General features: G+C 44.6%; 1 protein-coding gene across 3 annotated transcripts in view; it reads left to right on the top strand.

The window, feature by feature from the left end:
* Positions 1–1,081: 1,081 nt before the first annotated feature.
* Positions 1,082–27,418, top strand: part of PHACTR2 (phosphatase and actin regulator 2) — a 287,576-nt gene continuing 261,239 nt past the window's right edge. For 2 of the 3 annotated variants that reach the window (XM_016956418.4, XM_016956419.4), the window contains exon 1: positions 1,082–1,385. In XM_016956418.4, the coding sequence (XP_016811907.1) occupies positions 1,169–1,385 (217 nt within the window). In that variant the 5' untranslated portion in view covers positions 1,082–1,168. The remainder of the gene's footprint in view (positions 1,386–27,418) is intronic. The other variant, XM_009452125.5, reaches the window with a different exon arrangement.

The following is a 27,418-nucleotide window of genomic DNA, read 5'->3' on the forward strand; positions in this document are numbered from 1 at the left end:
TGCACTCCAGACTGGGCCACAAGAGTGAAACTCCGTCCCCCCCCGCCCCCAAAAGGCAGATCCTCTAATAGGAGTTCATCTGTCAGGAATGGGAAAATCTGGGATCACAGCAGGCCCAGACAGATTAACACCTATGCTTCCGCTAGAAAACAACTCCTTATTACCTGATCAGCTTTTTAAAATTTGCACGAGACAACCTTTATTCTTTATACACTTCCTCCCCGACCCTCCCATAACTTGTGTCACCTGCCCGCCCCCCAAATTCCAAGATCCTGTTCTTTTCTGTAACTCAGGATGCTATACAGGCTTCAATCATCTGACCCTTTGAGCCTCATATTTTGTGAAACTCCCATGTGAACGTTGGTAATTAAAATGGGTTTTCTTTGTCCTGTTAATCTGCCTTATGGTAGTTTAATTCATAGACCAGCCAAAGAATCTAGAAGGGTGGAGGGAAGCTATTTTTTGCTCCCTATACCCAGCAGACAGATACCCAGGGATGTGGGCAACCGTGAGAGGTAGAGATGGGCTTTGAGGGCAAGGGGTGTGGGTGCGGATGGGGAAGGGCATTAGGCTTCACTTCACAAGGGACTCCAGAATCTGCCCCTAACCCACCCGGCAAGTGCAATGCATTTTCGCGCCGGAGTTTCCTATCTGTTAACTGGGTATGATCATTCTTGCTCCATCACAGGGCAGCTCACGTATGTGTACATGGCACCCCCACCCACCACAATGGAAATGATATCGTTAGCTCTGACCTTGCATCCCAGCTCCAGAAGCCCAAACTCGGCTTTTCTGCGGCCGGATTGCTGGGTGAACAGAGCTTCGCGGAGGGGACCCCCTGCTGCCATCCTGCCGGGGGCCAGTGCCCGGGGCTTGGGGGAGGAGCAGCCGGGCAGGTTCGCGGGCACCGAGGGCGGCCCAGCTCCGAGCCCTGCAGCTTTCGCCCGCTGGAGCGAGAGCCGGCTGTAGGCGGCTCCTTCCTGTGCAAACTTTTCTGTCCTCTTCCTCCTCCCGCCCTCCGCACCGGCTCCTCGGCGCCCGGCGTCCACCTCCCCGCCCTTCTCGCTGCCTCCGGGTCGCGGCGCGCGGGGCAGAGCCGGGCAGCAGCGGGCAGCGCAGCCCTAGGCGCCGGCCCCACCCGGTGCTCCGGCCCCGCCGCCGGGAGCCGATGGCCGAGGCGGGCTGGCGCCCCGCGGGGTCCCCGGTCGATCCGGCCGGGCAGGCGGCGGCGGTCCCAGTCCCCGAGCCCGAGGCGCCCGCCCCGCCGGCGGCGCCTGCCCTGCGCTGGCTTCCCGGGGACCCGAGCCCCCGCGGCCGCTCACAGAGCGACCTCTCGTCGTCCTCGAGCAGGGGCCGCCCGCTCCGGGTCCACATCTCCGGCTCAGGTAAGAGCGGCTCGGGGCGCGGGCTGGGGAGGGCCGGCCGCGGGCAGGTGGCCGCGAGGGTGACGCGGCCAACCCGGGGCGCCCGCGGGCACTGGCCCGGCAGGCTGGCGGCGGGGTGGGGGTGGGGGACAGGGGAGGGCGGAGGCTGAACTCCCCACACTGCCGCCTCCTCGGCCGCCGGGGCTCGGCGACCCTAGGCGGAAGATGCTAAAAGCAGGCGACGGCTTGGGGCGCCTTGCGGGGCGAGTGTGCAGCCTGGGTCGGGGTAGGGAGCGCTCCCTCTCGGCTGCACGGCGCCAGGCAGCACCGCAGCTTGACTTCCGAGGCTTTTCCATCAGAAGGAGGAACATTCTCGGTCTTCGGCGCGACTTTGGTCCCTCGGAAGGGTGCGGTTCCCTCACTTTGTGGGCTGGGACCAGGGCAGGTCTTGGGAGGCTTCCCAACTAACTGCTTATGGTTCTGAAACAAAGACGCCTTTTGCGGGTTGCTGGTAAGAGGACCCGGGATATGAGTTTTTCCTCCTTGCAAAAACCCATGAGGTTAATGGGGGAGAGCAGGGGAGAGTTTGGCGGGCTGTTTGTGCCTCTCATCCTTTAACATGTTTTGAAAAAGCCTCGGCCAGGCGCGGTGGCTCAAGCCTGTAATTCCAGCGCTTTGGGAGGCCCAAGGCCGGCCGATCACTTGAGGTCAAAAGTTCGAGACCGGCCTGGCCAACATGGTCAGGAAGCTTCGTCCCTACTAAAAATACAAAAAATTAGCCGTCTAGGCGGCGCATGCCTGTAGTCCTAGCTACTCAGGAGGCTGAGGCAGGAGAATCGCTTGAACCTGGGAGGCAGAGGTTGCACCACTGCACTCCAGCCTGAATGAAAAAGTGAGACTCCGTCTTACACACACACACACACACACAAACACACACACACAAAAGCCTCAAGCTAGCCCCTCTGCGGTAGCACCGGCCCATGTGTCCTCAGAGGCTGCCCTGTGCCCCGTGCACCGGGACCGACGAAATCAGGAACTCAGCTAAGGCCGATGCTGCCGGCCGAGTTGTGTGACGTTGGGCAAATCACTTAACCTTGTCTCTCCTATCTCAGTATTCAGAGTGGGAATCATAGTATGGTACTACCACATTGGGAGGTTATGTGGATTAAGTAATCATTTTAAACTGCTTTTGAACAAAGCATTAGCCTAAGAATTGTAGGACTGTTTTTTAAAAGTCCACCAGATGTGTCAAGTTTCCACCAGTTGTCTGATGTGCAATCTTTGTAGGATGCATGGGAGCTGGGAAATTAGAAATGAAGCTAGCTAGCATCAAAAACTACCCATAGTGGCAAAAGCCCTGCCGGGGCGTGAATGTGCACTGTACCCGCTACCACTGCCCTGGTTTTCAGGCTCTGTGCTCCGGGATCAGGCCTTCTTTGGGTTCTAACTCAACCTCACCTAAAGCTGAGCTTCCTGTTCAAAAAAGCACATTTCCATGCCTCTAACTCCACTTCAGCTGGCTAACTCTCTCACCATAGCCTTCTGTCTTCTTATTCTTGTCATATTGTTTTTGCCGCCCAACATGTGTACTTGAAAAACCTCAAAAGCATTGCCGTTGTGACTTTGTAGATCGCATTGGATGAAACAAGTCAGAACTGTTAGAATAGAGGTAGTGGGATTTGTGTAAAGATTCTTCCTCTGAATTTGTATTGTGAAAAGCATTGAGTCCGAATGTGTTTAACCACCTGCTCTTGGTGTGCTGGCCAAACTGAACTCGAACCGTGGATTATTTTGATTGATTTCTACAAAGATTAACTTTCAGAGACTCTAAAGAGACCACTGAGAATTCACCTAGTTGGTGATTGTAGACAAAGTATAGCTTGCATTGCCATTTTTCATTTTCATGGATGGAAATTATGGCCTGTATGCAGAAAAAGGACAGCAAAGACATTTAAAATGTGAGTGTGCAAAGTGTACATCATGTGAACCATGGGCTCCAATTTATAAAATTATTTTACTTCCGAGGACTCTTTGTCTTTTCTGTGTCCTCTTAACGGATGCTAGGAAGTGAAACCTTTCAGCTCAGTTGTCCCCTGTGCCGCAGGATGCTGGCACACATGTAGAAGAGTGAACATCTTTCATGTACCTGATTTCATTTTCAGAACTGAGCCTCGGATCCCTTTAAGAGCAGACTAAATGTGATCAGGAGCTCCCTGCTCTTAGAGTCAGAGAGAAAAAGAATGAGCAGGTCCTTCACTGACACACAGAGTATTTCTCCAGAATGCCCCACAGCCTCTGCAGCCTCTGTAAGCCATGCAGGATGGATCTGAGAATCAGCAAGATGACTGTGCTGGGATCTCTGAATTATCTCAGAGGCACAATAAGAGGGTTACACGCCTTGTAAAAACATTCCTTGGCCTAACACTATAGTAGCCCAATTTCCAGCCCTTCTCCAGAAGCTCTGGGCACACACAGAGGCAGCACCTAGAGCAAGGTCATGTGTGGCTTGCCAAAACAGCCCCGGACCAGCATCTGTGGCCTCATCTCAGAATCTCAGGCCCCACCCCAGGCCTGCTTAACTGAATCTGCATTTTAATAAGATCCCCAGGTTGTTCTTAGTCACCTTGCAGTTTGAAAAGTGCTGCTCTCCCACACTGGTTTTCAAACTTGGCTACACATAGGAATTGCTTGGGGAGTTAACAACGAAACAACTTGTGGCTGGGTCGCACACCTAGGGATTCTGATTTAATTGGCATCAGGTGCATCCTGGCCATTAGATGATGCTAATGAGTAGCGAAGTTTGAGAACCGCTGTCCTGTGCCATATTATGTCACCCTGGCTTGCTGCCGTATGTCTTGTGATACCGTGATACAAGTGTAAGTTTAAAGAATTTGTTTTAGTACCTTCTCACATCCCTATTGCTACATCCTGTCTTCTACTACTGCAGTCTCCCAAGCAGCCTTCCTCGCTCCTATTTTGGATTCCAGCTAGTTGTCAAATGTTCTTCCTAAGGGATAATTTCTAATCATGAGTTAACTCCCTGCTGTGAGTCCTTAGAAGAGTGTTGAGGGGAAGAGGAAATCACCTTTTGCAGTGACAGTGACCTGAAATGGAGAAGAGGAAGGGGAAGAAAGAGTGCTTGCCAAGAGTTGTCAGAGAACAGCCTCCCTCCAGAACGACAGACCATCCTTGCTACCTGCGATCATTACCCCAGCCTCCCCCACAGCTCCACCTCCATCCTTCTTTCCAGGAAAGAATAGTAAAAACTTGGAACTCAGCCTCTAAAATCTTGCCCACTGCTGCAAACAGTCAGTCTAATACTAAATATACCTTTTTAAAGACCTGTTCTGTGCTAGCACTGTGTTGATAAATACTGTGAGGGTACCCCAAGAGAATCGGCTTCCCCTGACTATGCTAGATTATTACTAGATTTTTGTCAAGACAAACGTCTCAGACTTCAAGGGATTTTGTTTAATTTGTGGCTTGAGGAATTTTTCACTTAAGAATGCAAGTGCTTTATCAGAAAAAAAAACCCAAGCCAGTTTTATATTTCAAAATCTATACAAAAAAGTTAAGAAAATAAAATATTTTCAAATAAGTATTTTTTAAAGATAGAATTGAAGTAACAGTGGAATTTATGAATAAACTCTTTTATTATGTTTATAAAAACGTGGATTTATTTTGCCATATGGTTTTTGAACTCACACTTCTGGAATTCAACAAAAGTTCTGAATTTCTTTTTCTTTTTTTGAGATGGAGTCTTGCTGTGTTGTCCAAGCTGGAGTACAATGGCTGTTCACCAGTACAACCGTACTGCACTGCAGCCTCAAACCCTGAGGCTCAAGGGATCCTGCTGCCTCAGCCTCCTGAGTAGCTGGTGTTATAGGTGCATGCCACTGCTCCCAGCCTTGGATTTTTAAAATCCAGTATTTCTTTGTAAATAAAGTGATGTTTAACTCAATTTTTAAAGTAAAATCTTGAAACAAGGTTCTCATAGTATATGGTCATGTATTCTCTTAAGTTTTAGACAGATCCTGTTCGGTATTAAGGAGCTTTGATAACTTTTTAGTGGTTTCTGATGTGCTGTTCTGATAAGCACAGTGTTTAGTAAGTAAAGAACCTGAAGACACACAGCCAGGGGCATAGACCATGTAAAGATTCAGCAAGTACCGACTGTTGGCCTACTGGGTGCCAGGTGCTGTTCTGGACCTGTGTGGGCTATAGGGAGGACCAAAAGGTGTTTTTATTTTCATGTGATGATGCTTAGTCTTGCACATTGCACATTGGGCTGCATAGATCAGAGAACCATTCAAGCCACCTCCAAAAAAAGCAGTATAGGTGTGTGGACCACTTCATTAGCTTAATGTGCAAGTACCATCTCATCTTTTTATTACTCTGATTCATCTCTTCAGTATCCCTATGCCCTGGTATATATAGGCATAGGGGTAACAGCAAATCCAGGATCTTTTTCTCAAATCTTTAATTCCTGGTGTGTTCAGTGCTGAGTGGAAGTGAGAAATCTCGCATACCTCAGTGTACTATCAGTTCATATGCACTGCTTCCTGGCCACTTCCATGAGATACTGCTGTCCAAGACCAGTTCTGCTGTTGGGTCACCTGTGCTGTTGGGGGAAGCTTGTGCTTACTTATCCCTTGCTGGTGCTTCTACTATGTTTCTTACTGACCTCCAAGGTTGTAACTCTTTGAGTTGATGCTTTGTGCTCCGAAAGGGTGGCTGGGTCCCAAGAGGCTTCTGAGCCCCAGCCACGAGCTAAGCTGGAGGTGCCCTAGGCCAGGAACAATGAACACCTGCTCACTTTACATTTGTGTAACTCAGAGTGGGTTTTTTTTCCAAACAAAGACCATCTGGTTCTAAGTTTACTTTCTGTCTCTCCCTGGTCAGGGAATAGCAAGGCCACCCTGCCCAGGCCAGCTCGGACAGTACAAGAGGGTGCTGGATGGAGCAGGTGCTGGTGGGCTCAGGTCCAGCCTGCGCTTTGCCCAGGTCAAGCTGTGTACCTGGTGTGGACATGTGTGCCTTCCTTCTCCCCCAGGGAGAGCACCCTTTTCTTTGCACAAAAGCCATGGGCTTCTCATCTACCCAGGAGCCTGACCACCGGTCAGGCTTCATTCCAGAAGGGGCACCTCCTATCTGATTCTTACCAAGTTACCATAGCAGCTGATGACAGTCCTGTATCAGAGCTTGGCACATTTGAAAAATTGGCTTCACCTGTTAAGTCAGGAGGTCCTTATTAGGTCAGATTGCACCTGACCTGGGGCTGACACCAGAGAGTTGTCAGGAATTGAGGCAACCAATTCCTCTTTCTCTAGCCCTTTCCTAGGCTGGCATGGTTTCAGCAGGCTTGAGCTTCTGTTTGTCTCTCTGTTTACCAGCTTTCTTATTCTCTAATCAAAAGAGATTATCTCTCCTTCATAGGTGTTTCCTCATCCATCTGCTTAAAATGGCACATCAGGGGTCCTACCTACCTGACAGCAATCTTCCTCTGTTTCCTTTTAGCTCTTGCCTTGTGTTTACCTGGGGAAAATTTCTTCATATTTCATAGTTCAAATTCTCTAGAAAAGACCTATTGTGTGAAGCCACCTTTATACAGCAAGACAGAGATCATATGCCCCAGAGGTGCCTCTGGATTTGTTGCCTTTGATCAGATACCCATTGGAGCCGAAACCAGTTGTGGAGCATGAAGTCACAGTGCCAACATGGCCATGTAGAAGGGACTGAGCCTGGCCAGTTTCCATTCGTCCATTCATTCAATTAGTCTTTATTGATTACTGCTATGTGCCAGGTACTGTTCCAGGCACTGGGCATACAAAGGTGAGCAGATGTGATTCTGTGATTCTGGAGTTAGACTGAAAGCAGAGAGGATACTCAGAAAGGGTGTGGCAGGCCAGACACAGCAGTGTCTCTGGTGATCTAAGCTATAGGCCTTGCATCATGCTCAGTAAATAACATGATGATGATGATGACTGTTCTTGTTTTCAGAGGATGCATGAAGAGCTAATTTACTTAAACTAGTTAAGCTCTAGTTTGTGTCAGTACCTCAGTGGCAGCTCTGAGACAGATATTAAAGCCGTGGATTTATTCTGGCCCCTACGTACTGCTGAAGATGCTGTAGGCAAGGGCATATCTTGATTTTTCATTTCTTCGTTCAATCAACAAATGGCTAGTGAGCTAACACAAAGGTTGCAAAGACATCCCTCAGGAACTCACAGTTTAGTGGGGAAAGACAGGCCAATAAGCCAAAGACAACAGTGCAATAAAGTATAAGCTATGATTAGTGCCCTGTCCTGGGCCTGGGGGAGAACCTAGGATGGTCGGCTATAGGGAATGGCTGTGGGGAGAAAAGGCCTCTGGCAAGAGGTGAAACCTGGGCTATCTCTATGCAAAAGGAGGAACTGAAAGATGGAGTTGGGTTGGGGAGGAAGAGTGTTTGGGGATGGGAAACAGTACATGCAAAAGGCCTGAAACAAACTGGCATAATCAGAAAACACTCAGCAGTTGCTTTTGGCTCTGAGCAGGGTTCTTTTGGGAGAGAAGGGAGAGTAGAGAGCTGGGCAGAGACTGAGTATGGGAGGTTGCTGTGTTTGCTTTTTTCCTGGGAGACACAATTTAGGCATTTGCAAGTTTGATATGGATATATTCTGAGTATATTCTGACATGAACACTGAAAGACAGAGACAATGGTAGAAAGAGCACAGACAACTGAGATTGGGACTGTCAGGGCTCAGAAAACAATACCCCAAAGCGTGGTGCTTTGATGTGCTGAGTATTTCTAACTGAAGGACATTGGAAGGGCCTCAGAAGTAAAGCCTCTCTCTGACCTTCTCTTGCCCTTCTCTTGACCTCCTATCTTCTGTTCCCCTTTCTCCCAAAATGCAGGCCACAGAGACTAGAATTCCTCTTCCCTGAGGTGGGTTGTAGAAACTAGGAATGTTACTCTAACCTTGCCCTGCCTTTTTGTGTAGGAACTAGCCGTAAAGAAATTCTTTGACCTGCCTTGTGTGATAGTAGGTCATAAGACCTTCATTCCAGGAGCGAGGGAGGGAGGGAGTGGGAAGGAAGGGAGGCAGGGAGGGGGAAAGAAGGAAGGAAGGCAGGCAGGCTCCCATATCAAATAAAACTTCGATTCAAGAAGTTTGTTAGGCTTTCCTCTTGTTAACCTGTCTTGTGTTACAGGAGTGTTGCCATGACCCTTACGATAGGTGAGAAAAGGTATCACACCTTTCTCCCCCATACACAGAATCTGGTTATTATCTGTGTAATCTTAGGACAGATTGACACCTGTCACCTCCCTATGCTAGGTTTAAGTCACCTCCCTATGCTAGGTTTCCTTATATCTGACCTGAAAATAATTAGTAACAGTAACACATAGCTCATAGGATTATTGTGAGGCTGAAATGTGTGAAAAGTGCTTTTGAACTTTAAAGTGCTGTGTAAGTGGTGGCACCTTCGCATGCTTCCATTATAAGGCTTACTGTGCTGCATTCAAATGATGCATGGATTTTTCTCCTTCCCTGCACCATAAAATCATTGAAGATGGAAAGCATATTTTATTTATTTTTGCATTCTCAGTACCTACTACAGAGCCTGGTACACACTAGGTGCTCAGTAGATACTTGTAGAATTAATGCATGAATTACCTTAAAAATAGTTCTTTTGACATTAAGTATCTATATATCAAAAACTAGCCTAAAATGATTTTTTTTAAATGTGTAAATAGAAGATTGGGTAAAAATGGGGATTTCCAAAATTTAAAAATAATGAGAGATTTTTTTTTTTTCTTTGAGACAGGTCTCACTCTGTCACCCAGGCTGGAATGCAGTGGTGCCATCTCAGCTCACTACAACCTCTGCCTCCCATGTTCAAGCGATTCTCCCACCTCAGCCTCCTGAATAGCTGGGACTACAGGCATGTGCCATCATGCCTGGCTAATTGTTGTATTTTTGGGTAGAGATGGGGTTTCACTATGTTGGCCAGGATGGTCTCGAACTCCTGACCTCAAGTGAGCCGCCCACCTAGGCCTCCCAAAGTTCTGGGATTACAAGCATAAGCCACTGCTCCTGGCCTGTTTTTGTTTTTGTGTTTGTTTGTTTGTTTGTTTGTTTGTTTTTGAGACGGAGTCTCGCTGTGTCTCCCAGGTTGGAGTGCAGTGGCGCGATCTCGGCTCACTGCAAGCTCCGCCTCCCGGGTTCACGCCATTCTCCTGCCTCAGCCTCCCAAGTAGCTGGGACTACAGGCGCCCGCCAACACGCCCGGCTAATTTTTTGTAATTTTAGTAGAAACGGGGTTTCACCGTGTTAGCCAAGATGGTCTCGATCTCCTGACCTCGTGATCCGCCCGTCTCGGCCTCCCAAAGTGCTAGGATTACAGGCGTGAGCCACCGCGCCCGGCCCTGTTTTTGTTTTTTATACAGCTACCCATGAGATCATTAGAACTTCCTTGGGGCTAGTGTGTAAACCTCACTTGGCAACACCTATGGAAGTGAAGAGTGAAAAGGAAGTCATAAGTGTCAGTTCAGCCTGAGGCTAGTGGTGATGGAACCCCAGCCACGGGGACTCTGCAGCCTCCTGGGAATGTTGGTGCTGGGTATTGGATGCAAGAGTGTAGGCAAACGAAGGCAGAAGGAAGTGCACTCATGCTAGCCCAATCCTGCATTATTTCCCCACATGATCACACTCTATAGCAACCCTGTGAGAGAACAGTGTATCAGCTCCTTTTTTCAGGTAAGGAACCTGGTTTCAGAAGAGCGGAGTAACCCACCCAAGTCCCTCAGGCAGCAGGGAAGGAATAGAACCAAGACTCAAATCTTCATGACTTCAAAACGCATACTCTTTTCTTACCCTACCCCACCCTAGTACATATCTATCACCCCTCATAGAAACAACTCATGTTTATCTCCACCAACAGAGGGAAAATCGCATTATGTTTTACTCTGAATTATGAAAGAGATCATCAGAATAAATATCACTTTCTATCAGAAAGTATTTTTAAGGCCCCAGTCAATGGTCTGTCTACTTTAAGGTGCATTCAACACCACATTTCTAGCATAAAGAACAAATTTGACTTACTCGTGATGGAGTGTTCTGCCGTGTTTTCAGGCTAGCACATTTCGGTGATCATTACTTAGGTGGATTCTTTTAATCTAAAACAACTCAGTTTTGGAATCATGTGTTTAATTCATGCCCAAGAACCATATCTTGTCTCAAGGTACAAGTGTAGTTTCGGTTACAGTGAAACTCAGGAAAAAACATTGAAGCAGCTTTAGTGTTTTTAAAATACCATGCTGAGTGACTCATTATCTTTGATCACACTTGCTGAAATTTGCACAGAGAAGTAGGTTGCAGCAGCTTGCCTTAGAAAGATTTCTGAGCTCTAACTTATTTTGTGACCTATTGGCTAAAATTTGACATTTATATGCCTTACTTTGCAGTTTCTTGATACCTCTGTGAAGTCTTGAGAAAGAGTAGCTATTGCTTATCCCTTGTAACAGGAAGAAACTTGTGACTTAAAAAAAAAAAAAAAACATGTTATCTCTCTCTAGAACTTTGAACTGTGGCTAGGGCAAGAATGTCAGAGGTACAATGCTTTGATTTTGGGTCCATAACTCACATACTGTAAGCATGTGACATAATAATTGATGGTCATTAGTCAGGTCATCAATGTTGATTTATGATCTTTTTTGTTTTATGTATATTTTCACCTACCTGAATGTTTGGCATATCTTCTTTGGAGGTATAATTTCTATTAAATAATCTTCAAGTAGCCTAAATATCAAGAACAAACATATTAAACCCCGTTTCTCCAAACTACTGGTCATTATAAATCTTTGATTTTTGCTCCAGATGTTTGGAAAACAAGACAGAAAGGTGTGATAATGATAAAGAATGTGATTTAGCCTGGGCGCAATGGCTCACACATGTAATCCCAACATTTTGGGAGGTGGAGGCAGAAGGATTGCTTGAGTCCAGGAGCTTGAGACAAGCCTGGGAAACATAGTGAGACCCCATCTCAAAAATAAAAAATAAAAAATAAAAAATTAGCCAGGTGAACTGGTGCGCACCTGTAGTCCTTACTACTCAGGAGGCTGAAGTGGAAAGATTGCTTGAATCCAGGAGTTCGATGCTGCAGTGAGCTGTGATTGTGGCACTGCACTCCAGCCTGGGTAACAAAGTGTGACCCCATCTAAAAAAAAAAAAAAAGAATATGGCTTATGGTTAGTAAGTGTTATAGAATTTATGTCTTCAAATGAGAGTTATCTTTTAGAGTTGTCATATTGGAAGAGTATATACTTATTCCCATTATAATCTTATTAGGCAAAACAGTGTTCAACAAAAGTTTTGTGACTAAAATATGTGACCCATATTTTTATCCTCTTGCCCTAACTATACCTCAATTGTAGCTCTTTCTAAAAATCATGTCTACATTTGAGTGACATAGATGTACTGTCACTGAGGAAGATTTGAAAAAGCATTCCATAAATGGCAGTAACAGTGGCCACATAGTAGGAATACATTTATTTTCTCCCAGCATGATTATTTTGGTGGGAATAACAATCATTTGGACAGCTAAGTCATTCACATTACTTTATAGTAGCACTGCGTACCTCCAAAATATATAACCACACAAGGTCATATGTGCTAACCAAGCAGATCAGTTGGAACTGTTAACACAGTGACTGTGAGATCTAGAAAGTAAAGGAGCTTTGAAACAGCCACTGTGACATTTGTAGAAGGGACCCAATCAGATATGAATGAGAGGATTACTAAGTAATAGCAAGGGTTTGAACAAAATGAACAAATTTCTATAGTTAGCAATAGAGACTCCCTTCTTCGAATGAAGGAAAAGAGGTTTGTTTGTCTATTTGTTAACAAGAGCAGCCATTAACCGGGAAGGAGAGTGTGGCTTCATGATACCTTGCGGCCAGGAACTGATACATTGATACATTGGTTGTGATCAAGGAGGGCACTCTCTTTTTGTTTCCAGGGATTGATCTAACTCTCTCTTGCCCGCTGTATGTATGTATGTATGTATGTATCTATCATCTATCTATCCATCTATCCTTTCATCATCCATCATCTATTAATCTATCTATCTTCATCATCATCATCATGTGTATCATCTATCTATCTTATTTTGGCCTACTATAACAAACTGTCATAGACTGGTTGGCTTATAAATAAGAGAAGTTTATTTCTCTTATTATGTCTCACAGTTCTGGAGGCTGGAAGTTCAAGATCAAGACACTGGCAGATTCAGTGTTTGGCGAGGGCCTGCTTCCTGGTTCATAGATGGCCATCTTCTTGCTGTGTCCTCACATGGCAGAGGGAGGAAGAAAGCTCTCTGTGAGCTCCTATAATGACACTAATTTCATTCATGAAGGTTCCACCCTCAATACCTCATCTAATCCTTATTACCTCCCAAAGACTCCACCTCATAATACCATCATGTTAGGGGATAGGGTTCTAATGTTTGGATTTTGAAGGGATATAAGCATTCAGTCCGTAACACTACCTAACTAATCTGTCTTTCCATCCATTCAACCGTCCATCCTTCTGTCTTTCCCTCCCTCCCAGACTTCTCTGATGCTGTGAGCACATATTCTCCTCAGATTTCCCCTATTTACATGTCTTCTGTTAAAGCTAGCAGAGAGGGCTGCCCTTGGAATCCAATTCCACACACCAGCCTGGGCCAGGTAGCCATTCCTGACACCAGCTATATCCGTTTTGTTGGACAGAGACCACTGGGGTGTATTCTTGCAGGTGTGGAGAGCACAGTACCTTGATGAGAGGTGGGGGACTGAGAAAACACAACAAAAGCATTCATTACCTCCTTGTACCTGGGGCCCGGGGAGGTAAGAAATTCCAGGGCTTCTGGGAAGCCTACGTGTCACAGAGAAAAGCCTAATGTCTTTTAGGTAAGAAAGAAGGGAAAGAGTAGAGTAAGAAAACTATGTGAGATAAGGAAGCATTTTTTTAAAATAACAAAGTGGATGTTTCATTGCACCATAGGTGTTTTAGAGTTGTGGGGGAAACAAGCAAGAATGAGGCATGTTCCTAGGGAACAACAAGGTAAGAATAGGAAGGATGATGGAAATCATTGGCTGGGGTGAGGTGGGGGCACCTGTGGCTTGAAGAGTATAAAGAGTACAGGGAAGAAGGCTTGGCCATGAAGACAGGCATTCTCTCCCCCCGACCCAGATTGACATGGTGCCTGATCTCCTCCCCAGCGAACATGCCAGTCTGTAGGGTGCACATTTCCACAGAGCTGTCTGGGCCCCTTTGGTTTCCATTCAAGGCAGCCCTCAGTGGTCATTTAACCAGATCTCCTCATTCCTTCAGGAAGATTAATAGTGGGCCTCACATGGCACATCAGGCCTAGGTCTCTTCCCAAATGGAACGATATGGTAGTGAGGCCAGTTCAAACCCTTGCTTTCTGGGGATTACGTCCCCAAGGGTGACCCTGGATTCAGAGGCCTGCTCGGGGTGTGGGATGGCATTCCTTTGGCCTAATCTGATGAAACATTTCTCAGCAAGGGTTTAGAGTTTGCATGAGGTCACATGTGATTATCCAGATCTGGATTTATTGTTTTTTATGGGGGTGACTGCTCCTTAGGCAGCTGACACATTCTCAGAAGGCTGGCCACAGGCAATGGCAAGATGAGAATGTTTGCCCAAGCCCAGGAACCTGCTCGGGGGTACTCAGCAGCTGCTAAGCAGCTATGGAGGGAGAAAGGTGTTTTGAAATTTCTGGTGCTGAAAAACCTGCCTTGTACATTAAAATCTGTAAGCAAATGTCCCTGTTCCACCTCCCCTTCCTGAGCTGCCTGGCTGCCACTCCTCCCTTCTTCTGCACACGCCTACTTTAACAGTTGCTCATTGAGCCTTCTTCTAAGGCTTCCCTTGATGTTCATGTTTGCAGGCCCTCACCTGTGTTAAAGTCATGCTTAGGAGTGGGGGTGGGGTGTCTCGGTATGATTCAGCCGGTCCCTGGCCTCAACAAGCAAGCTCTTAATCCTAGGTTGTGGTTTTCAGCCATGATCACTTTGCTGCACTGTTAATAGACAATAGGCAACAAAGGCACACCACAAAGGATGAAAACTGAGAGTCCCGGTCAGCCACACCAGAAAGCGCCAAGGCTACCATTTTTTGCTAGGTGGGAGTTGGAGTGATATCCCAATGCACCAGTGGACTACTCAAATCAAACGTAATGGCCTGCTGACCAGAGCTCCCACTCTAAGTTCACATATGAGTAGATGACAGAGTCGTATTATCTAATGTAGCATTTCTCATATCTAATGTAGACTTTCTCATACACATTCTAACATAGGAATCACCCGGGGATCTTGTTGAAATGCAGTAGGTTTTGAGTGGGAATTGAGCTTGTGCACTTTCTAACAGGCTTCTAAGTTTTGCTGACGCTGCTGGTCCTCGGACCACACTTCAAGGGAAGCAAGTCTGTATGGAGAGCTTTTAATGGGCCTGTCAACTATTTTAAGGACTGATTCCTTATAGCACTGATGTACCTCAACATCCTATCCACGGAAACTTCCATGCTACTTAAAAGTCTACTCTTGCTTTCCTGTTTGGCAAACCTTACTATATATTATCTATATAGTAAATAATGGGCGGAGGGTGTCATGCTTTTTCATGAAGTTTTTTGATGAAGTATCTAAACTAATCCACACTTTGAAGGATCTAGAGAGAGGGCATGGCTTTAGAACTTTTACCTACAAAAAATATTTTGCTTCAAGAGTGTCCATATGAATTGGCTTCTGGGACTTTCTCTGAAAAACCTCTAGTGTCCAGTGTCTAGAGGACTGTACAATTAAGAGGCGGGAATAGATTTAAAAAAACAAACAACAACAAAAACAAACAAACAATGATTAGGGGCGAGTGCGGTGGCTCACGCCTGTAATCCTAGCACTTTAGGAGGCCTAGGAGGGCAGATCATTTGAGCCCAGGAGTTCGAGATCAGCCTGGGCAACATGGTGAAACCCCATCTCTAGAAAAAATACAAAAATTAGCTGAGTGTGGTGGCATGTGTCTGTAGTCCCAGCTACTTGGGAACTGAGGCAGGAGGATCACTTGAGCCTGGGAGGTTGAGACTACATGAACCATGATCGCACCACTGCACTCCAGCCTGGGTGACAAAGTGAAATCCTGTCTCCAACAACAAACAAAAAGACAACAACAAAAAAAACCCCAAAGACTAACACATTTTATTCACAGAAAACTCAAATCCATTCTTTAAGGTGACATTACCCAAAACATGAAAAGACAAGAGTAGAAGATGGATATACAGCAGTCCCCCCTTATCTATGGGGGATTCATTCCAAGACCCCTAGTGGATGCCCGAAACCTGCAGATAGCACCTGCTGAACCCTGTGTATACACTGTATTTTTTTCCATTCATACATACCTATGATAGAGTTTAATTTTAAAATTAGGTACAGTAAGGACAACAATAACTAATAATTATAATGTAAGAAGTATGTGAATGTGTTCTCTCACTCTCAAAATACCTTACTTCACTGTGGAAAGTAAAACCTCAGATAAGTGTGGATTACTGTGGACTTTTGAAAAGTTTTACAATTGTGAAGCATTTTTAATTCTTCATTTCTCAGTGTCTGTTGTGCCTTTTGTAGACTAGAAAAAGGTAAGGCTGAACAAGATGAGCTGGGTTTCTCAACACCCGGACCAGGGCTGTGATGATAGGAACAGGAAGGAAGGGAGACCTTGGGAACTATTGCTTCTATGGGTTGAACATAGGGACCTCCTTCTAGGGAGACTAAAGATGCTGAGATACACCTTAGTATCAGAGTGTCGGTGGTGGCAATGATAATTATGAAGATGTTGGAAAATAGGGTTGAGGCTGCAATAAGAAGATATGTTAATTTTGTTATCTGTGGTTGATATTATAATACCCATTGAAAATGCCCTGTAGAAGAGAGAAATATAATAATGGGGGAGGCTAAGCTCTAAATGGAGAACTTTGACTTGCTGGTTGGATTAATAATGTGACCATTTATTATTGCCTTGGGTATCACTGGAATTTTCCTACATAGCTTTGTTCACATGAAAAGTTAAAGTTTACTGCATAGTGCTTGCTTAATAATTTGTTCAGCAAGCAATATGCAATAAACTTTAACTTTTCATGTGAGTATAGACTGTCTCCCTCTCTTCGAGTTCACTTTGAGTAGTAGATTTTTGTAATCTCAATGGTGCCTCATCCATAGTAGTTGTTTATAAGGCATTTGTTGGAAAGCGACTGATTATACTTGGGAGTATTTGTAGTCACCTGAAAATAGTGAGAAGCCACAGCTGGAAAAAAAAAATTAGAAGACTAGGGAAGAAAGAGTGTGGTGAGGGAGGTTAATGGCCCCCAGCTCACCTAAGAGAACCTAAAGAATAAAAACTGAAAGGACATCTTCAGATTGCATCTGAAGGAAGTCACTGGAATTCACAGCCAAAGCATTTTTGATGAAGTTCTAAGAATGAAAACCCAGAGAGTCACTGAGGGAGTAGGAGTTGAAGGGAAGTTTAAGGAGCAAAACCACAAATGGAAATAAAGGGCAGGGAAGCAGGGAAATAACAACAACCAACAAGAAAAGTTCCTGTGAAGCAAGTACTCTTCACCCAGTACCTTTCAATAATCTTTCATTAACATGATCTTCTGTGCTCAGACATGTCTGTTTATGGATAATATTAAGCATGTAGTAGATGGTGCTCTATCAGAATTTAAAAAAAATTGAAGGCTGGATGCGGTGGCTCATACCTATAATCCCAGCACTTTGGAAGGCCAAGGCAGGTGGATCACTTGAGGTCAGGAGTTTGAGACTAGCCTGGCCAACATGGTGAAACCCTGTCTCTACTAAAAATACAAAAATGAGCCGGGCATGGTGGTACTCAGGAGGTTGAGGCCAGAGAATTGCAGAGGTTGCAGTGAGCCAAGATCGTGCCACTGCACTCCAGCCTTGGCAACTGAGCGAGACTCCATCTCAAAAAGAAAAAAAAAAAAAAAGCAAAAAACTAACCAACCAACCGAACAAACCAAAAAACACATTGAAGAAACCTTTAGGAAAACCGGCATGATCTCTGATGTCCAGCTGCCTGTCACTTGCCAGGTATTTAAGGAGTGAAATGAGCAATGATGTTTCATCCAGATGCTTAAACATGCTTATCCCAGCCCAGAAGTGTGGCTGAGGGGCTAAAACCCATGCACCACTCTTGACCCATCAACAAGGTTCAGCAAGTATTTACTGAGTCTCTATTATGTGCCAGTGAGAAAACAAAAATCCAGCTCATAGAGACTGCAGTATAGTGAGGGTGTCAAAGATAAAGCTGGAAACTAAAGTGGCAAGGAGAGATTTTAATGAGTGATAGACTATTGCTATAGAGAACTATTCAGTGTGAACTGAACAACTTCAATTTGTACAGAAGTGACTGTGCATTTTAAAGAGAGAATGAAGGAGTATAGAGGGAGGTGAACAGAGGTTCAGTAAATTCACGGAAGTGAAAATATCATACAAACCAGGAAGAGGGGAGTTGGTGCATGTAAACCCAGCTGGGTTTGTTAACTGGTGCTTATGGAAGTCAGGCTCCCACCCTCCCACACAGGCTGGAGACAGGAGCCCCATCTTCAGATGTTAGATGAACAAACGGTAAATTATTTTGACAGTTTTGAGTTTTCTCAGACAGGCACTTTAAGGCGAGTTAAGGTCATTCTAGAGATGCAGGCCTTGAGCTGTTAGAAACTGTATTCATGTTTTATTCGAGTCTCTATAGGCTGAGGTTGAGGCCTAGTTGAGAAGAGGGCTCAGGGGAGCTGACTAGAGTTTGATCAAGAAAAGAGTCTTGCTGGGAGACAGAGACAATACACAAACTAAATAAACAATATTAGATGGTGATTACAAAGCAGAGGAAGGGTATACGTCGTGCCGGGGTGAAGGTGTGCAGATTGCAACCTTAAGTATGGCAACCAAGGCAGGCCCCACTGAGAAGGTGGCATTTGAAGAAAGGCCTGAGAGAAGTTAAGGGGTGATCCTTCCAGGCAGAGAGAAGAGCAAGGGCAAAGGCCCCAAGGAACAGAAAAGAATCCCGGGTTGGGCCCCTGTAGACCACCGCAATGACGTTGACATTTTCTCTGAGTGAGACTGGGGATCCAGTGGCGGGGGCGCTGGGCAGAGGGGCATCATGTTTTTTGATACAAATGTAGAAAGCAAAGTTTGGGAGATAACTATTTCATTCATATCAATATCAACTTAGGAGTGAATCCACAGTATGCAGGGCTATGGTGTCTGCTGCTTCTCAGGAAGGGACAGTAACTAGCCAATTGATGGAGATTTTAACATGTGGAAGTAGCTAAACTAATTGAAGACATTTAAAAATGTCTTTACCTCCAACAATTTGCTGTTAAAAAATTATTCAATGACACTTGTTAAAGCATAGTAAGGCAGATTTTATTTAGGACCATTGCAATAGGTATAGGGACCACTGCTATCGATTTTGTAGTCGGGGAGAGGGATTGGGCTCAACTCTGAATGTAACAGGGAAAATAACTTATAGCCAAGGAGCAGTGTATCTTGCTCCTTGGCTATAAATTACAAGTGGGTGTCAGTGGATGGAAAATTACTAAAAGGAAACGTCAGCGTTAGAGCACTCTTGCTGAAGACAGGACAGGATGATCAGCCCTCACCTGAGGAAAGGTGAAGGGCTAAGGAACTCGATTGAGGGTGGGAGTTCTCGGTAAACCAATTTAGCAGGGCTTTTGTTAAAACTGTATTTTACCAGGAAGTGCCCAGATGGGCCTAGAAGATCCAAGAGCCTGACTAAAGCTTGGTCACTCAAATAATCTTTGTCACTGCCAGTCTAAGAGGTCAAAAGTGTAATTTTGTCTTTCCCTGGTTACTATTGAACCTAGGAAATATTTTATATTATTAGCCATTTGCATTTTCTTTCTCTGTGGTCTTCCCAGTACATATCCTTTGCCCTTTGTTCCTGTTGCATTATTTTCTTAACTCTTGGTGTGTTGAGTTAATAAATAATCCTTTGTGGTATACATTGGAAGTATTTTTCTGCTATTTGGTTTTCTTTCATTTTGTTCTTAGGACGTTTTGTTACTCAGGAACAAATCCAGTTTTGATGTGTGAAGGTGTGTGTTTCCATACACATACGGAGGATTTACAAATATGCTGTAGATGTCTGTATTTGCTTTGAAATGCCCTTCAATAAAAACCATCCCAGCTTCTGTGATTCTTATCTTCCCTTTTTAGTGTGGGAGGCTTCCTGCTTTGCTTTGTCTGCACATTTACATCGAGCCTGCCGAGCTTAATTTTAACCTGGGGAAAAATACAGAAGAGAAGCTATTTTCAGTCAGGTCATATTACTGAGAACACCTGTGAAATTCAGGATATTTTCTTGGGGGTAAGTTAAAATGTAGGACGCCACCTTGCCTGAAGCACGTTTCTATTGTGGTTGCTGTACAAATTGGGAGGTGTTACTTGGAGCCAAAAACCTTATCACTTTCACACCAGCACTGCTTCTAAGTTGCATGCCTCCAACCCTCAATCCTTGGTATTAATTCTGAAACAACTAGTATAACCATCTGTTGAAAAGTTATGTGGGAAAAAAAGGGGTCTTTGTGGCCTGTGTTATTCACTTCCCTGATGATCAACACAGAAATATTTTACATTTTGGTTATCAGTCTATTTTTTCCTGCTTTTCCTCTTGCTCCAGTTTGCCTTCCTAAATGTCTGGCCATAGGCAAATAAAATATACCCCCACCCTAGATGATTATGGTGTCAAAATTCCCTTAATCACACAGTAGCCCCAGCCACCTGTTTGAGTAATATTTTTCCTACCTCATCGTGTGAATTGTCTTATTGTTTTGGTGAAATGTTGACGCTACCACCTACTCTCATCCTCCCACCTCCATTTGCAGATAAAATCTAATTATCACCTCAGGATGGTTTCTTGACATACAATATAATTACCACCGACACAAAAGAATTTAGGGCACTATGACATTTAGCTTTTTTTTTTTTTAAAGACTGTTGTTCAAAAAAATGATCCTTTTAAATTTGCTATTTCACAATTAATTTTTTTAAAAAGAAACAGAAAAAAACAAAAAGAAAAGAGACCAAACCTTTTACTCTTAGTAATTAATCTGTTTGTAGTGTTACATTGAAGGTAGTAGCAGAAGGGACAGTGAACACTCATGATGGTTAAGAAATTAACAAAGGAGCATGCTTTTAGGACTTCAGGCAGGGATCATTACTGAAGTCCCTAGCTTTGATTAGAATTTTGTGATACCAGCTACTGTATAATTCAGCCCCAGTTTATTTCAGACTTTCTTCCTTAAATTCATTTATTTATTTCAGGACATTAAGGTATGGACTTTAGGTGTGGGGCATCTCCAATGCTCCTGCGTGCCAGGCACAAGGCGTGGGCCAGGAGAGTGAATATCTGGTGGAGGGAGGTGAGGAATACAGGAAGTAGTGCATTTTACTAAATGGAGAAAACATTGAAGGCAGCCAGCTTGATAGAATCATCAAAAATAAAAATCGAGGCATATAACAAAACCAGAAAGTACATTTATAACTCCGTATGTCAAACTAGAGAGAGGAAAGTGAAAAAGATGAGAAAAAATATTTTGAGAAAAGTTGACTAGCTCCTCTGCAGTGACAGCATTCAAAAAATCAATCTAAACGCAGCCCTAGAGCAGCAATTCAGCTTCCCAGCTTGGAGGACTCTAGGTTTGAAGCTTTCAGCTGCTATCAGATTTGAACCTCTCAGCTCACAGGGTGCTAACTAGAGGAGAAGGAAGACGTACATCACCACAGGACCACAGCGACGCATCACCGTGGAATTTTCAGACTCAACGCACTGGCCACACCATGGGGTCCAATTGCTGCCATTTAGAAAAGCATGCTTTTAAAGTGTGTCATTTAAGAGTAAGTATTCTTTTTTAAAAATATGGGCCAGGAACTAATAAAAATGATGCACAAAGACATGAGAAGATATACTGCCTGTCTGTCCTCCTCCCTCAGAGAGACCACATTTCCTTTTGAAACAAAAATGAGGCCAGAAAGAAAGGGCCTCCCTCCCTAACCCCAGCCTCAGTTAGAGAGGGCCACAGGAGCTCGCCTACCATCTCTCTCCAAAATATGTTCTCCATGTGGTTCGGCAAGAGGATTCACTTGGTTTGACAAACTTTTCCCTTTGAAGAGTAAACACTTCCTGAAGGGTTAAAGGCCAGGTAATGGCCATTCACATTATTTTGCAAGTAAGTTACTTTAATCATCATCATCACTAGTATTGCAGAGAAGTTTAAAAGGATTCTCATCTCTCAACCATATTTCATCCTCATAACCTTTTGAATCCAGTGGGACTTTTATTTGCCCCATTTCACAGATGGGGAAAGTGGAGAGGGAGGTAAATCATCTTGGGTCATACAGCCAGTAAGTGCAGAGGCAGAATTTAAAGCCAAGTCTTCTGAGTCCAAGTTCAGGGCTGCTGCCATAACCCCATTCGTTGCACTCCCACATTTGCTGGAACTGGAGCTTTGGGTGGGATTGGGGAAGGAGGGAAGAGAAGGTCTGGAAGTGTTGGAGGTGGCATGGGCAGGGAGGTATACCTTCCTGCTAAGATGGCTCACCCTCACCGCACAGGATCTCGATGTTTCGAGAACTGACCGGACCATGTGGACCTGGTCCAGCTCTTCCAGACTCTTCCACACTCCAGTCGTTTTTCCTTGGCTGACTTCTTTCTCCGTAAGGTCTTGTCACGAGTCCTAGAGGCAACCAGTTCCTTGCGTACCCCACCCTCCTTCGTCAGCATGCTGCCACCTTTGAAACACAGGCGTGTTGTTTCTTTTGCCTGAACCCCAATAGAAATGTAAAAGGTGACACCTTGTCAGTGGGAAGCGAAGTCAGGTCATGTTCTTGAAGGTAAAGTTAGGCCAGGGTTCTACGCAATAAGCTGGAACCATCTTCCATGAGAATTGTGCTTTTTCTCCCCTTTTGCTTTGTTTTGTTTTCTCATTCCTGCCTCAGCAATACCCTTGAAGGATGGATGGGATCCTTCATGTCCAGGTGTACCTCACCTGCTTCAGGAGACACCAGACTGAACTCTTTCTCTCTGACGTTCTCCTTGGGTCCATCCCACATGCTGCCTGGGAGCTTCTTCCTTGTCACCTAAGGTCCCTTATGTCTTCATTTTTGCCCTGGATCCAGCGCCTATAGATGGAAAGAGATTTATAAGAAACACTGCACAATCAAAATATATGGACTTTGTTTGAATTCTTATTCAAAGTGTAAGAAAAAAAAGTTATCCTGGATATATTTGATGATATTAAGGAATTAATGTTCCTTCTTAGGTGTGAAATAATATTGTGGTCGTGTTTTAAGAAAGAGTTTTCCCCTATTTACATGTAAAAATATGATAGGAGAAAAAAGATGTCTACTTTTTTGCTTCAAAATCTTCAACTCTCCCTTTCACCTACCTCTTTCCCTTTACTATGTAAACATGTCCTATTTGCATTAGAAATATTAAATTTCTAAATTCATATGTAGTAAAACTACTAGGTTTTTAAAAAATTGAGTGTCAGATCTGTTATGAGGATGAAATTAACTGTTTCCATGTCCATTTTCATTTTTTAGGCTACATGGTGGGGAGACCAGAAAGCTCACTATTTCACTTATTCCTGTCTCCTTTGTCATTTTCTTTAGTAATATTCTGGGTAGAGAAAGGTAAGGAGTGTGTACCAATGACCTCTGTAGTGCTAAGATACATTCATGCGTTTTTCCAATGCGAGGAGGTAGAGATCGTTTTACAAAGTCGAGCTCATGCTCTTTGTTTCCCAACTGGCCTTTGAGTACAGGTATGTTAGGATTTGTAGACCTCTGAGGAGGATTTCAGGACCTTGCTGCAAACAGTGGACCAGTAATGGTGATTAGGTAGCTCGAGGGCCCCTAAACACCTCCCTGATGATTGACCAGCTGGAATGCATGTGTATGGCTTAGGCCTGTCCCATCCCCACTCCCTGGGAGAAGGGGAGATCTGTTACAAGTGCACTGAAAGGGTCTCTCCAGACACTTGACAATCAGAAGCAGATATGGTAGCTTTTAGCCCCCTCGGCCCATCTTTGACTTCTGCTACCCATGTGGTTGGGCTGTACCCAGTAAGAAACCACCTCATCTTCAATGGTCGTGAAGATTTCCTGGAATGAGATCAAGGCTTTCCCCTGCTATAATATATAGATGACTCTTCCAATAGAGCAAGTGCCTTCATGCTCCGCTCCTTTGGGGTAGCTTTGGATTTTGGCTGGAATGTTCTCATTACTGACATCTGCTTTTAATTTGCATATGATCAAGCAGGTCAGCCCCAACTGCATCTCTCAGGCTATTAAGAATTCAGAGGCAGAATCCCCTGAATGTGATGTGAGACCAGGCTGTTTCAAAATCGTCACTGATCCTACTGAGGAAATATCAGGAGAAAGGAAGGAGAGGAAGAAGCAGAGGATTCATGAGTTATTTATTAGTTTGTGATGCTACATATATCAATGGTAACCCTATCCTGACATCTCTCCCTCCTACCTCCACTCCTAATTCTTTCTGGATCTGAAGTGGAAAGAGACAATGAAGGAAGGAACTGAATATAATTCATTCATGAGCATGTAAGATAACCCCTTCTCCTCTTCCCTCTCTTATTCTGCCATGTAACAAATATTGTTAAGTATACCAGTTATTTTCTAATACTAGAAATATCAATAAAAATACCAGTGATTTTTCTTTTCTTTTTTTTTTTTTTTGAGACAGAGTTTTGCTCTTGTTGTCCAGGCTGGAGTGCAATGGTGTGATCTCAGCTCACTGCAACCTCTGCCTCCCAGGTTCAATCGATTCTCCTGCCTCAGCCTCCCGAGTAGCTGGGGTTACAGGCATGCACCATCACACCCAGCTAATTTTTGTATTTTTAGTAGAGACGGGGTTTCTCCATGTTGATCAGGCTGGTCTTGAAATCCCAACCTCAGGTAATCCACCTGCCTGGGCCTGCCAAAGGGCTGGGATTACAGGTGTGAGCCACCGTGCCCAGCTGTTATTTTTCAATACTAAAACAAAAATTGAGAGTAGGGGTTATGAGGATTGTTATGAAAACATAAGTTGTAAATTTCTTGCACATTTGGGAGTTGTTTCAGGAAAACAGAAAGTTGGTGTTTTTAAAACATTTTTAGTAATAATTGTATGGTATTATTTATGAAAATATAATTCACTAGGTTTTAAAAATTAAAATCTGTCCTTAATTAAATAACTCAGTACTCACAGAAAGGATTTTGAAGAAAAGTGTCTTGTAGAATTTCTGTCTTTACAAACAGAGCCCTGCAGTTGCAATGGATTGATCTAATCAGTCAATTCATTGATTAGAAACTGAACCAAGTATTTGATTCTGTATCTTTAAATTAGTCTAATTCACCCATAATCCATGTGATTTACTGGTAGCAAGTTAAAAATGACAAGAAACCCAGCCTAGTTTGTGGCAACTGTCTTGAGCTCTTCCACTTTGATTCTACCATTTACCCACTCATTCATTTAATCAGCTCTGAATGAGACTCTACTATGTGGACAGCAATGAGTAAGATACCATTAGTTGCTGTGTCTGGGTGCTTATTTTGGTGTAAACAGACCTTTGACTAGTTCATTTAGGTTACATTTCCACATAATGTAATATGGGCTATAGTAGGAGGGAGACCTGACCTAGACTGGGATTGCCAAGAGAGGTCACCCAGAGGAGGTATTGGATATCTAAGCTGTCATGAAGGATCCAGTAGGTGCTCGCTGGGGAGGGAGCGGAACTTGTTCCAGCCAAGGGTAGCAGCTTGGGTGCACAGATGAGAGGGCATATAAGGACTTTATTTTGGGAAATAGTGAGGAACTCTGGGGGATTGGGATATAAAATGCAAAGCAGAGGGGTGTGCGTGTGTGTGTGTGTGTGTGTGTTAGGTAGGAGAGTTGGAGGAGGGTAATGTCAAGAGTTGACAGGAGTTCTAGGCTTAGAACCAGCAAGGACTCTGGGGGGCTTTAAGTAATAAACTGGCCAGACTCCTGAAGCTGGCTGCTGGGCTGGGCTGATTAGTCTTAGGACAAGATAGGCTTCACTGGCTGCCAGCCTGGGCCAGGCCCCACACACCTCAAACACAAGCAGGGATTGAAGGAGAGGAAGATGCAGTAGGCACTGACCTTCTGACCTTGGCAGGACGCTTGAACCGTTCTGCCCTTTCAGGAGGTTCTGCCCCTCTGAGCTCAGTTCCCCTCCTCACCCTGTGATGACAGTCTTAGCACTCAAGATGCGGTGACCTGTCGGGAAGCGGGGGTAGGGGCCTGCTGTCTCCTTTTTAACTCAGTCTCCAGAGCCCAGAAGATTAGGTTGTTGCTCAATGTTTGTTGAATGAATAACTGAATGTGAGAAGTTGTCGGAGAAGAACTTTCAGGAAGAAATTTTGTGGCGATCGCCACCCAGGTCCTGTGGTTGAAGTCTCAGCCTTTTGGAGGAAGGCGTTGCAAGGTTAATACGGGCTGGTATACAGGGTTGCTGTGGGCCCAGAGTGCAGGGGAGATGCCTGGTCCCCTCCTCCAGTCAGTCCTCCCTGGAGCTGGGCATAGTGAAGTCTCTGGGGAGGGCAGCACCCACAGGCTCTGGCCTGGCCTCTGCATTCCCACAGAAGTAGTGGTGAGAGGAGTCAAGTTACCACGTGACCTTGAATGAAAGGACGTTTGAGGGGAGTGGAAGGACAGGAATGGAGACTCCCAAACTCATGGGGACAGCTTTGCTGAGTACCAGAAGGCCAGTAAGTAAGGCAGTGAGCCAGGGAGAGCTGGGTTATTACTGCTTGTGTGATCTCACCCTTCACCGCCAGCTCATGAAGTCTGAGGAAATTCAGGTTTCCTTTGATATTAACCTCCATGAAGACTATCACTGATTGAATGATAGCCTTCAGTTACTCTCTGTTCTCCAAATACGTCCTCTTTTTGCCCCATGTCTTGACATGAGTGGTTCCTTTGCTTGGAGGGCCTCCTGTCTCTTCTTCATCTGACGCAGAGCTTCTGCTCATTCTTTAAAACCCTAGTCAGATATTGTTACTTCAATGAAAACTCTCACTGTCAGCCAGAGTTCCTTGTTCTTCCCTTTGTGACCTTGTAGCCTTGTCACAGTGCTCTCTGTTGTGTTGCAATAATCTGTTTACTTGATGTATTAGGCCATTCTTGCACTGCTATAAATAAATACCTGAGACTGGGTAATTTAGAAAGAAAAGAGGTTTAATTAGCTCACAGTTCTGCAGGCTGTACAGAAAGCATGGTGCTGGCATCTGCTTGGCCTCCCCAGGCCTCAGGAAGCTTACAATGAGGCTGGAAAGCAAAGGGGAAGCAGGCCCGTCACATGGCCAGAGCAGGAGCAAGACAGCCAGAGACTGGGTTGGAGGTGCCACTTACTTTTAAGTGACCAGGTCTCATGAGAACTCACTCACTATTGCAAAGACAGCACCAAGCCATGAGGAATCTGCTCCCATGACGCAAACACCTCCCACCAGGCCCCACCTCCAGCACTGGGGATTACAATTTAACATAAGATTTGGGTGGGGACAAATATCCAAACTATATCACTTGACTGCCTCTCCAGTGTGACTCTGAGTTTCAAGGGTAATAATCCTGTCTTAAAATTTATGTATATACAATTCATGCCACAGACTCTCATTGTGAAAGAAAAAAGCACATTAAAGAACATATCTAAGGCATTGGAAATAGATCATCCACAGTTATTCCTAAAAGGTAATGAGTAGTTGAATTAACAAAATATGGTATTTATGTACATGAGTATTATCCAGCCATAAAGAGGAACATATGCTGCAACATGGCTTGAAAACATTCTGCTCAATGAAATAAACCAGACACAGATGGATAAATATTGTATGATTCCACGTAGAGGATTTACCTAGAATAGGCAAATTCCTAGAGATAGAAAATAGAGTATAAGCTTCTAGAGGCT

Source organism: Pan troglodytes, chromosome 5, assembly GCF_028858775.2.
Source record: "Pan troglodytes isolate AG18354 chromosome 5, NHGRI_mPanTro3-v2.0_pri, whole genome shotgun sequence".
Classification (NCBI taxonomy): Eukaryota; Metazoa; Chordata; class Mammalia; order Primates; family Hominidae; genus Pan; species Pan troglodytes.